Source organism: Solanum tuberosum, unplaced genomic scaffold (genome assembly GCF_000226075.1).
Source record: "Solanum tuberosum cultivar DM 1-3 516 R44 unplaced genomic scaffold, SolTub_3.0 scf00284, whole genome shotgun sequence".
Classification (NCBI taxonomy): Eukaryota; Viridiplantae; Streptophyta; class Magnoliopsida; order Solanales; family Solanaceae; genus Solanum; species Solanum tuberosum.
This window is the reverse complement of record NW_006239212.1, coordinates 355,341-369,199: the sequence shown is the minus strand read 5'-3', so window position 1 is coordinate 369,199 and position 13,859 is coordinate 355,341. Positions and strand designations below refer to the sequence as shown.

Here is a 13,859-nt window from a genome sequence, read left to right as displayed (position 1 = left end):
TACACGGGATACACATGTATTGGCTGTAAAAAAGGTGGGAAATCTTTATGTATCTTACAAATTTTATTAATTTGGGGAAATAAGAGATTTTTGAAAATTTTGAAATAAGTAGGGATAAATGGATATTAAGGTAAGTAAAGGAGTGTAGTTAAGTAATTTGTCCATTATACGGGATACATTAGGTTTGATACATTCCACATAGCGGGATACATAGCGTTGTGCACGGGATACATTAGGTTTGATACATTCCACATAGCGGGATACATAGCGTTGTGCACGGGATACATTAGGTTTGATACATTCCACATAGCGGGATACATAGCGTTGTGCACGGGATACATTAGGTTTGATACATTCCACATAGCGGGATACATAGCGTTGTGCACGGGATACATGCGGGATACATAGCGTTATACACGGGATACACATGTATTGGCTGTAAAAAAGGTGGGAAATCTTTATGTATCTTACAAATTTTATTAATTTGGGGAAATAAGAGATTTTTGAAAATTTTGAAATAAGTAGGGATAAATGGATATTAAGGTAAGTAAAAGAGTGTAGTTAAGTAATTTGTCCTTTATATATTTTTAGTTTAAGACCATAAATTTTAAAAAATTATTTTACTTTCTTAGACTTGTGGCTCGTTTGGTTGGGGAAACAATTTCGTGATAAGTTATCCTTTGATTAATTTACTGAATAAACTTGAAATAAACTCATCATAAAATTAATTTTGAAATTAGTTCTCCTTTATTCTTCACAACAAATAAGTCCTCTCAAGTTAAAACAAGAGAAATAAATTGAAATATTTTGATAAGTATTAGTTAATGATACATTCCACTACTATGGTCTATGTCCCAGGGCCTGACAGCCAGTTGGCAAAGCTCTTCTGCCTCTTCTTCTAAATGCCTCTTCTCAATTCTTATAATAACCGTATTGTACTTCTCTCCCAAAATAACCATTATGTTTCTTGACCTTTAGGTTCATCTAAGGTCAAGTTCACTTCATCTATTATTCTACATATATACTTCTGTTAAGATTTATAATTTGGACGGTAGCATCATGCATTTTCTAGTGACACTTACTTCTTTATTACTAATTTGACTTATTGAAATATAATATCTAAATGTTCCCTAAAGTGAACACCACATATCTTAATAAAATGGGGTACCCAAATCCAGCCAAAAACTTCCATTTCAAAGAGTCGTACGTAAACTAGATAAACTTTAACATGTTACATTGACCCCACCTTCAATAACAGATTAACCTAACTGAGTTAGATAATCATCCATTAATTACATTTATACACCTCTTCTTCCTGAGTCAGACTTGGTCAATGATCTAAGTCTTACTAAGAATTTGACATTTTTATCCCTAGTTGACCCTTCTTTCTTCTTCTTTTTCTCCGGTGAACCTTCCGGACAATGATCCGGCGACTCCATCAATCTCCTACCTATGCTCTCCGGCGTCCTTGCCATGTCATCGTACTCATGTCCGCCCTCCGTAGCATCCACGTCAGCACCTAATATCTTTGCTTGCATGGCGGTCAACACGGACTTCACCGCCACATCAGCATCCCTCCTGTTCCTCAACAAGATCTCTCCTATATGAGCTGGCGTGAGGGTCCCACCTGACCTTATGCAGCTCTCCACGACGTCGAATAGCACGTGCGAGTCCAACCCTAGGTAATTCTTCACCAAGACTTTGAAGGCATGCATCCCACACGTGCCAAGGCTAACATGCATGTCCATTCTCCCACATCTAACCAACGCCGGGTCTACATTGTCTTTGTGATTTGTAGTGAAAACAATCACCTTCTCTTCTCCACAACACGACCATAGCCCGTCGGTGAAGTTCAACAAGCCAGATAACGTCACACGTCCGTTATCTTCTGCATTATCGCCCATCATGACATGGCGATGATTCTTCTTCTGCATTGTGTGGACGTTCCTCCTTTTTGCCATCCTATCACCCGTTAAGTTAATAGAACAATCGATGTCCTCAATAACTATGATGGATCGATTTGTTGTTTGTATGAGTAAAGCTCTGAGCTCAGAGTTGTCAGAGACTTTGCTGAGCTCGAGATCATACACGTCGTAGCAAAGGAAGTTTGCTATAGCAGCAATGAGGCTAGATTTTCCTGACCCTGGAGGTCCATATAGCAAGTATCCACGCTTCCATGCACGTCCGATTTTATGGTAAAACTCTTTCCCTTGTGAAAATGCAGTTAGGTCATCCATGAGTTGTGTTTTCAGCTCCGGTTTGAGGGCGAGCGTCTCGAACGTGGAAGGGTGGCGAAAGGGGACAGAAGACCAGCCAGATTCATACGAACCATGGCCGTTATTCGTAAAAAGTCTCCTCTCACGAGATACCCTCTCGAACTCCTCAGCTCGAGCAGTTACCTGCTCGAGGTAAGGAGTGAGGAGCTCAAGTCGATGACGTTTAGGGAGTTTGAGGGTGAAGCTACGCTTCTCCTCAACGGAATCCTGAACGTTATCGACTTGATGCGTCCAAGTAAGGTGGTGTCCGCGGAAAGCGTCGTGCACCATCTGATTAGGCGCAACGGTGTAGGAAATGCGGTTGGAAGATTTAGAGCGAGAGAGAGTAAGACGACGGCAAGTGGAAGAAGAATTAATAGAGTTCAAGTAAAGATTTACGTGTCGATAAAGATCGTTAACGTCAACGCCACAATAACCGTTAAATTCTGGGATTTCGAAGTAGGAATAAGGGCTGAAGAAATCTTGAATAGATTCATAGAAAGAATGAAATAAGGATACAAGCTGAGTTGGCAAAACGTTTTGAACTACTGTTAGTAGGCCTAAGAAAGACCAGATTTGTGACAATATCTCCATGTTTGATGATAAATGTTTGTTGGAGAAGAGAGACAGAGAAATGGAGATGAAGTTTGGGAGATATTTAGTGTGTGTAAATATAGTTTAATTTTGCTAAAAAGGAAAATAAAGTGACTGTTTGAGAACTGAAAAGAGAGTGTAAACAAAAGTAAAAAGCAAAAGATAGGAATGGAGCCGACACTGGTCTTTACTTTTACTTTTCTCTTTCCGTGCAAACGAATATAATGCAGTTAAACCAACCGTCAATAATATATTCAATATAATTAATCACGCTGCTAAATGTAAAGTATAACAATTTACCTCTATTTTGTAAAGATAATAAAAAATATTTTTATAAATTTTCGACTCAAGTAAATTAAAACATAAATATAATAGAACACATTCTCGATAATCTAATATACTAACTCTTTTTCCCTTTGGTTCTTGGCCAAGAAGGAATGCAGGTAATTAGCAAAAACAGAGTTGGAGTAAAAGTGATAGGATGGTGTTAATTGGCTTCTTTTTTTTCACACTTAAATTAGGGGTGATAAAATTAGTCCTTAATACATTGTATTATAGTCTAATCTTTTGTTGGATATATATTATATATGAAAATTCGTTTTTTTTTGTTAGTATTGTTTAATAATTAAATAAATAAATTTAAAACTTAGTAAAAATTAATTAGATGAGTTGGAGTATAACCAATTGTTTAGATTATATATCTTGATCCAATCCATTTCAATGCAAGTGACATTTTCACCAATCATCCAATCCATTTGGACCTTCTCAAATTCAACAAATGTTCATTTGACACCCTACTTAAAGTCAATTAATTATAAGTTCCAACTCCACTATATGAATAGTTATATGCTTATTTTGTCCTAGCTTGTCCCATTAAGTTTTGACTTAAGTTTAATTTTTCACTATTACCCATCATGACATGATTTACTTCAAATTGGTAGTGGATTAATATCGTTTTTATTGATCAGCCCAAGACAAAAATCATCGTTTATTATTATATAAAAAATAATTATCAGGCTGGAATGTAGTAAAATAGTTACTCCCTCCGTTTAAAAAAGAATGACTTTCAGTCTGTTTCAAAAAGAATGATTTCTTTCTTTTTTTGGTAACATTTTAATTTCAGCTTTTCACGTGACATGTTTAAGGCCACAAGATTAAAGGACAATTTTGTACATTTGACATAACTTTATTTTATGACCACAATATTCAAAAGTCTTCTTTATTTTCTAAACTCCGTGTCAAGTCAAACTAGGTCATTTTTTGTGAAACGGATTATAATTAAATCATCACCTAATGAAAGTCTTAACAATTTAAGGAGAAGATTTATAGTGGCACACACGAAGACATTGGAATTTGAAGTAGGAAAAGAGGGGCCTTAATTTGCTTTAAACAATTATTTATTTTTCACTTTAATATGCAGCTTTAGCTTTAAGTTTCAGTAGAATTGGGTCTTTATATGTTAGAGAATGTTATTTGGAATTATTTACTCATCATGGCAAAATCAACATTTTCTCCTAATCATCTTTCATGTACACATTAATTAATAAAAGCTACGTAATCATTGTAAGATTGATATATAATTATTTCAGCTTTAATTTTATACTTATTAAACTTTGATATATATTACCATGACTATATAGCTTGCATATATCAAGGGCAGATAAATTGAATAAGGCGATTATTTTCATTTACAAATTAAAGAGAAGAAATCGACTAGACTATTATGGCTGGGAAATTGGACTATTGTATGGTTACTATTTTGGCTAAATTGAGATATGCTAATTTATTAATTTCTTGCCTTTTAAAAACTGACCAAACATAATCCGAAATTTATTCCATAAAAAAAGTATTTCAAACAAAGTTTCTTTAAGATAAATTTATTTTTTGAGCTTCAACAAAGGCAAATATATTTGAGGTTTCTTTTCCCCATCTTTACTTAATAAAAGTATCTTGTAAATGTGAGAAAAGGGATTCCAATAATTAATTACCACCTTATATTGACAAGCTTGGGCCTTAATTTATTCCCTTTTGTGTTTCACTTTAACAAATGGTTGTCTCTCTTAATTATATATATTTTATGTTGTTTTGTCTTTCTTATCATACGAGTACTATTCTATAGGTACTTACGTCTCTTTTATGAAGATGCTGCACTCACAATTAATCACATTTTTATGGCTCATATTTCAATAATAATTGTGTCTTATATATGTCAAACTTAAATTTCATCAGACTCAAAGATTTTTCCCTGTATAAAGAGAATTTTATGGTAGCACATCTGCTACTTCACATTCACATTTGTTATATGTTAGGAAAAAAGAAAAAGAAGCGATGAGCCAGATTGACACTAAAAGCCAAAATTTTAAAGCATTTTTTTAAAGGAAGGGGTAGGGGGATTAGAATATTAATTAGTTGGAGGTCAGCCTTGTTGAAAGTGGTAAAGAATAAAGCCAAAAAAGCAATTTGCGGCACATGTTCATGGATTAACACATAAATTGTCTTTTGTACCATATATAAATTGTCTTTTGTGCCTTTTGATGAATACTCATCCACCATTTTCCTCACTATAAAAGTTGTCCAGAAAAAATAAAATAAAATTGAACACATCTAAAACTGGCTAATGCGTTCAAGACCAATGTCTATAATTTGGATATATGTTCTAAGATATACTTGATACCTATATATATGATTAGTAAAAATATTAATAATTGAATGAAATGGAATGCTGAGCAATGATGCATAGTATAAAGTCCAGATAAAACGATTTATTTAGTGACTAAAATTATATGCAATACTACTTGATTTTCTAAGAATGGAGATAGATATTTGTGCTAAGGAGCGTTTCCTTTTTAATAATGGACCCGAGATGAATCTGAATTAATCTGTCAATATGTTCTGAATATGACTATACAAAAAAGAAGCTCTTAGGTTTGTATTAACATACATATTATTTCCTTTAATTTGACCCTCATTTCCATAATTAGAATCTAATCATGGTCACACAGTCAAGTGGACAGGAGTTTTCTTGACCACGTTTAGATGACAAAAAAAAATTAAAGAAGAAATGAGTGGGGAAAATGATAAGGGAAAGGGGGAATAAATAAATTTAGTTTGAGGTGAGAGCTTTATGTAATTGGAGGTGGATAAAAGGAAAAGCTTTAGAAAAAAAGATATTATAGCAAAGCCCAGCACCAAAATACGCTTTGGATCTCCTTTAGAATGTACTACCAAAATTAAGGTAGGAAGGGGTTTGACTTGATTGAGATCATAAGATTAAACGATTACATACATTTTTAATTTAAGATTATAAGATTCAAAAGTCTTAAATTGATGCAGGGATCAGTATCATGATGGTGGTGGTGTTTGTGACGAATGTGTATAACTCTTTGTTTTTCTATTTTATTTTATATGACACTACTGTCAATTCATGTGTGTCGCTTCAATTTGTAAGTGACATCCAATCGCATGTTAATAGTAAGAAATTTTAACTACAATATTATATTATAAACCTTAATTACTCGTAGATCATGATTTTCCAAACTCCACAGGCTTGCTTTCATAATTACATTGTGTGTATACCATTTATATATTACAATGATTATGATACCATTTGAGTTTAATTTTCAAGGGGAGTAGATGAAATAATGGCAAAGATATTGGAGAGAAGGACACTTTTGCTTTAGAAAAATTGCTTTGTTTCCAAACTTTAATTTACAACTTTAACTTTATGTTTGATCAGTAGAATTAGGTCTTTATATGTGTGAGAATGTTCTTTGGAATAATTTACTCATCATGAAGATATATATAATCAAAACCAACAATGTCAATGTCATCAAGATATATTTTTTATTTTCATGTCCAAAATCTGTTATCCTAATAAGATGTATAACTCCATAAAATAAAATGGTTAAGAGCTTGTTTGTTTTCATTTAGAAGGAGAGGAAATTAATTAGCAAATTTTGAGGTTTCTTTCTAATTTTCTTTTCTTCTTCTTTCTTTCTTAATTACCTTTTTTTTTTTGGTTGGGGGTGCAAGTGGGGAATTAAAGACGCTTCTTTTTCTTTGCATTTTTTCTCATCTTTCTATAAGTTATGTTTTTTTTTTTTGTAAGAGTTAGTGATCTTTTTACTCTACATGTATATTATTGACTTTAATTCAAGTTTCTGCTAAATGTGAGAAATTAAGAGATTCCTCAACTACCTTAACATGCTAGAGCTTTTTTCCATTTCACTTTAGCAAATGGTTTGAAGTATATATTAAAAGACAAAAAGAAACAAAAGATATAGCTAGGTTGACAACAAAAGCTAAAAATGTCAAGAAATTTTTATTTGAGAGACCCTATTGAGACTTTCAGAGTAATAAACAATTTTTAAAAAACCAAGAACAAAGTGCATGTGGCAAATTCTTTGGCTTAAAATGAATATTTACCTAATTTGAGATGAGACAAATTAATGTTGTGAATGATGAAATTATGCAATAAATAATTATGTGTGTAGATGTGGTTTAATTATGGCTTTCAACTTTTATTAATTAATACATACGTGTATATATACTTTCTTTAATATCTTTAGGATTTTTTCTTTTCTTTTTTAGTGAGAAACTAGTCATGTTTAAAAACTATTATAGTCATGTGGGGAAGAGTCTTAGCTTGTTGAACAATTTAGTTGTTGTAAATGTCAAAAAAGAGGAAATGAGGTGAATGAAAGGAAAGAGAATCATTTTTGTTCTTAACAAAAGCTTTATTCTATGTATGTATGTAGATGGAGATAAAGAAAAAAAGACTATAGACAAAAGACATTAGCAAAGGCCAAATAAAAAAAAATTAAGCTTTGGATTCCCTTTAGGCATGCATATACTAATTAAAATTGATCTTTTCATCATACTAAAATTAAGTTGCTCTATGGGAAAAGTCGTACCAATTATATTGTGTGCACACACGTAGAGAAACAATAACAAATGAACAAAAAGAAAAATGACATGAGTTGAGTTTCGTGACTTGTGGTTTATGTTGTGTATTAGTGTATATATGTACAAATATTGATGAATATATCGATGCATATTTTAACAATTGATATATGTTTTTTTATACTATATACATGCATTTATGTATAAATACATTAAATATTTGATAATATATTGATGAAATTGATATCAAATACACGGGATGAAATTGATAAATATTAAATATACTGGATAAAATTAATTTGTGAAAATTTTATAAATGACATTTATTAGACTAATAATTTCAAGTTATAGCAGTAGAATAAAACTTTCAAATTGTAACAATAAAAAATTTCATGTTGTAACATTTTATTAAAAAAAAATTAAAAATAATACTAAAAACGTTTTTTTAAATATCATAAAAAAAATGGATAACATTAAGGATAATTAATAATGCCATAAATTTAGGGGATTCAAAACAAAATAGGAATATTTGATTTCCTTTTTTTACTCAATCAGTTATAATTAAATCAAAAATTAGATTTTATTTTATTTTCAAATGTTTCTCTCTCCCTCTAATTTTTTTCTGTCAATTTGTTTTCCTTTTTACTCAATCAGTTAAAATTAATTCAAAAATCATATTTTGTTTTTGTTATTCAAACGTTTCTCAGTCCCTCGAATTTTTTTTCTGTGATTGTCGTCATTCACGACTAATTCCAAAATATTCTTGGTTCAAAAATCTTTATTTTATGGTAATGGACAGATTCTTATCGATATTAATAAAACATGTTGTGGATGAAATTTGTATTAGGTTGGTATGAAATTTGAATATAAATACAACATATTTATTATTCCTTTGTATTATGTACGACAGACTGTTATTTTTTTATGAAATGTGTTTTATGGTATGAATTCTGGTAGACTGTTTGGAATGATATTGATATGAATAAGTAATGACGAGTGTGTATAAATTTGTGTGAGAAGAATGAAGTTGTGGATGAAATTTGTATTATCTTGGTATGAAAAGTGAATATAAATACAACACATTTATTATTCTTTTGTATTATGTAAGACTGACTGTTATTTTTTTTTTAATGAAATAGGGAAATATGTTGATTTTCAGATGGAGGGGATTATCTATGAATCTTCCAGTCTGTAAAGTGATCTAGTAAATGCAATAACATCGCAACTTAGGATAGATGTAAATATTAAGTCAAATTTAAGTATGAAAATAGTATCCATTTGGTATCCAGCTGAAGTCCCATTGATTGAAAAAATATGTAATTGATATTTCAACCGAATTAGCCAACCTAAAACTAGTTAATGTTGTATCCAATTGGTGTACACTTGGTATCAAACTGATGTCACGCTGGAAAATTTTAAAAAAATAATAATTGAGATTTCAAACGAATTAGCCAACCTAAGACTAGTTAATGTAATTTCTAATTGGTATCCATCTGATATCCCATTGGAAAATAGAAAAAAAAAGACGTAGTTGAGATTTCAACCAAATTAGCTAACATAAAACTAGTTATTGTTGTATCTAATTGGTATCTATTTGGTATCCAGTTGAAAAAATAGAAAAACTAAGATGTAATTAAGATTTCAATCAAATTAGCCAACCTAAAATTAGTTAATATTGTATCCAACTAATATCCACCTAGAAAACTTAAGTGTAACCATGTATACATTTGTCCTATAAAAGGAATCTCAAAATATTTTAATTATTAATATGTTTATGATGTGTTTTTCAAAACTAAAAATTCAATATAAATCTGGCTAATGCTGATATCCAATTTGTATACACTTGGTATCTGACTTGAAAATTTAAGACAAAGGCAAAAAATAAAAATGTATGGAGTTGGTATCCAACTAATATAAATTGGGAAGAATAAATTTGATAATGTAAAATAGTGCATAATATATATTGTTGTAAAAAATTGTAGCAAAAACAAATATACATCATCTAAAAATTAAAAAGCATGTAATAATTTAAAGTCTAAGCTACAATCAATTATCTCAAATATGTTTTTTGTGGTCCTGGTGTAGGATAATTGATAGTATCTGGAGCATGTTCTTTTGCTAAGCGGGGTCCACCAAATTTGCTAGCAACAGTTCCAGTTACTTCACTCTCACTAATTGCGCCATCAACATTCCTGCTTCTTCCATACTATCATATGATTGTGGCGTATCTTTAACGATGGTACTTTGCATCGATATCAATGGGACCTATATCAAAAACTTCATTGCTAATATATTCAGCAAATAGACATGTGTACAAACCACAATCACTGAAACAACATTGAAGAAAAAATCACAAAAAGATAAAAGTACATAAATTTTATCCCCATTTCACCAACTTCAATCGGAAAACAATTTAAATACAACTGTGGAAAAGTCATACCAGATTTATACAAACTTCATGCCAATGCACAAATATATTAATACAAAAAAAATCATACCAACTATGTAGTATATCAATTTCATGTAAAAAATATACTCAATATGATTATATACAATTTTACTGGGGTTTGTTTCTTCTTGGGAGTAGTAACACACTTGTTCGCCGGATTCACAGTCCCGTTGGTTGGCGGCGTTTGAGTCAAGATGTTAAAAGATGAAGCCTCAATTTCAACATTAGAAACCCCTTCTAACGAATCTGGGACTTTTCTAAGTGTATGCTGATGTTTTTTATTCTTCAACATATTTTTTTGCCAACCTAAACTCTTGATTCTTTGTATTGTTTAGAAGATTTGTCCTTCTTTTGAGTGTACAAAGAAGAAGAATGAAGATGATGAGAGAGAGATTTATTGTTTCTTCTTTTGGATGTACAAAGAAAAAGAATGATGATGGTGAGAGAGAAAGATCTACCATTTGAGTAAAGTTTGAACGTGAACAGTAAAAGAATCCCTAAAAAGGGGTAATATTATGTGTGAAAGGAAAAAAATCCCTAAAAAAGTGTAATAGATAATTATCATTGATTCTCTCTTATTAATTTTATTTTATCTCACCTATTAATTAAAATATAATTATAAAAGACTAATTATTTAATGAAGTGGAATTAATTGAATTATAAATAAAAAATGATCTGTTATAACTTGCAATTAAAATGTTATAAGTAGTAATATTTTAAAAAGTAGATCTAAAAACTTGTAATATTACTCCTTAAATAGATGTGTGGGGAGATTTTTCCAATTAATTTTGAATACACAAATACATAAAATTGATTTGGATACACGAATTATAAAATTTGTGATACTCTTATACATTATGATATATAGAGACATAGGGAAAGAAGCGAGCGAGAGAGGGAAAGAGATGAGAGACAACAGGGGAGGCGAGCGGAGAGTGTAGACTTGCAATTTTTGACCAAAAACATGCAATCACTCTTGGATACTGTAGACACGTAATTTTACCGAACTTAAAGTTTTACACCATTTTTAGTGGTTAAATATTTCCTTTATACTTAAATTAAATATTTTGATTTTTATCATATTTTAGTAAGTTTATTGTAAAAATATATTTGAAAACCACAAAAAATAGAGTCATGTTTTAAGTTAAGCTTTTTCTTCAATTTATTCAAAAGAGAATAAAATATTCAAAAAATATATGTTTTCTTTTAATGTATATTTAATAAATAAACTAGCGTTTCTTAATTATATTTTTTTAAATTAGCTATTTAACTTTTCTTATAATTATATTAATTTAAAATAATTAATTTATATTTTTAATTATTATATTTTATATTTTATATTTATATATATACCTACACATTACCCTCACTACCCCACTTCCCATGTCCCACAACTACATTCACCACCCCTATACTACCCAACTCCCACACAACATACACTACTACACACACGACACACACACAACACAGCACACAAATACACTTATATTACCACACCCAAACGGACAAACCAAAAAATATATACATTCAGCCAAAAATATCCTACAACCCAAGAAGAAAAAAAACTATCCTGAGAAAACACTACAGAATACACGAGTAATTTCTCTGGATAGTCACCCATGTTTGGGAAATTACCTAGGAATATCACTTATGTTTATTTTAGGACTACAATATCACTCAACTTTACCTCTTTTCCTCAAAATATGCTTGACACAAAAAAAACATTATCTTTCTCTTAATAGGATGCCATGTCACATTATTCCTTTTTTTATTATTAACATTTTTAAAAAAAATTTAGACAACCCATATTACCTAGTAAAAAAAATTACATAGCCCAAAAATTTCTACCCTAGTTCTGGGGGATTAGGCGGCAAGTTCAAATATGAGCTCCTCCGATTCTTCAAGAAAAAATGTGGCTTCCTCCGGTTTTTCAAGCGAGATAATGTTTTTATATGGGCACTAATGGGCAATGGCACCTTTTTGTTGAGTCCGGAGCCAAAAGGGCTTTTTTTCTTTAAAAAACAAAAACGGCAAATCAAAAAAAATTAACCAAAAGGGAAATAAAAACGCTGCCTCTAAAAAAAATATTTTTTCTTTAAATAGCTGCTATAGCAGCGTTTTTATATATATAAAAAAAAGAGAGTAAATAGCAGCGATTTTGTTTAAGAAATTAATTTTTTTTTTAAAGTCCTACCCTTGCAGAGAATTTAATAAAAATTTTTAAAAAAATTAAAACTGAAGCCAACGATTTTCATAAAAAGCTTTTTTTAAAAAAATCTTTACCCTTTCAGCGATTTAAATGAAAATAATAATAAAAAAACTGAAAATCGCTGACTCTTCTTTAAAAAACTTTGTTTTTTTTTTAAATGGCTGCCGCCGGAAATTTATGTAATTTAAAACTTGTTCTTTATATATATTTTTTTAATTCCTTAACAAAAAATCGCAGCGATTTCACTTTTAATTTTTTTTTATAAAAACGCTGCTATAGCAGCAATTTTAAAGAAATAATGATTATTATTTTTTGAGAAAATCGTTGCTAAGGCACCGATTTTTATTTGACATGGCATCCTATTAAGAGAGAGATAATGTGTTTTTTGTGTCAAGTATATTTTGAGGAAAAGAGGTAAAGTTGGGTGATATTGTGGTCCTAAAACAAACATAAATGATATTCCTAAGTAATTTCCCAAACATGGGTGACTATCTAGGGAAATTACTCCAAAATACACGCACACAAGAAGCAAAAAGAGAATCAACAACACACGACACACTAAAAAAGTAGAAAAAACATTTTTCATTTCCTTTCTAGAACACAACACAAAATACAAAAACTTATGGGTGTTCTAATTGAGGTTCGGTTAAGTTTTTTGCGATATTCAACTCAACTTATCTCTTTTAATTTATCTATGGAATGTGATGTAATTTTATGATACTTTTTTTTATATATAGTTTTGTTTCATTCATAATTCGATTGAAATAAATTTGAAATTAAATATATTTGTTGTTATTTATTGTTGTACAATTTTGATGCTTTGAATAAGTTTCTAGTTAATGTCACGTAGAATCTCATTGAATATCAAAAATTAATTAAGGATTTAGAGTTAGTACATTGAGTTTTATTTTATTTAAAATAACAATTTTTTACTTAAGATAGGTTGAATCATTAATTGAATTACTATTGCTATACAATTTCTATTGGTGTTAACATTTTCAAATTTTAATCTAAAGGAGCTTATATCATAAGTCATATCATTTTTTTGTTTACTATTTATATTTAACTTGTTGGACCTTATACAAATTTAGTCGGAGTTAATAATAATGATTTGCTTTGAATAAGTTGTTTTGGATTTATAAAGGAAAATAATTATTTTTAACGTTAAATAAACTTTTATACACCTTTTTAAAATATTTGTCTCAATTAAGAATGTGGTTACACATCTTTTTTGAGACATTAAAAGAAACTCAAGGATGCGGTTACGCACCTTGGCCAAATTATTTTAATAATTAACTTTCATTACTTTAAATCAAGAGGTGTAAATAGAGATTATTAGGTGTGAGGTACTCGAGAGGAAAAGACAGTTATGCCTCTAAATGTCAAGACCGAGAATGCAGTTACGCATCTAGGTTCAGACTAATTAAAATTCAACAATAAAAAAAAGCAA

The 13,859-nt window shown here is 30.2% G+C and overlaps 1 protein-coding gene across 1 annotated transcript; it reads right to left on the bottom strand.

Annotated features, from left to right (window-relative positions):
• Positions 1 to 1,151: 1,151 nt before the first annotated feature.
• LOC102592725 (AAA-ATPase At4g30250-like) lies at positions 1,152 to 2,978 on the bottom strand. The gene has a single exon (XM_006359079.2). It carries the CDS (start codon positions 2,847 to 2,849, stop codon positions 1,299 to 1,301), a length of 1,551 nt encoding a protein of 516 aa, XP_006359141.1. The 5' UTR covers positions 2,850 to 2,978; the 3' UTR covers positions 1,152 to 1,298.
• Positions 2,979 to 13,859: the final 10,881 nt, after the last annotated feature.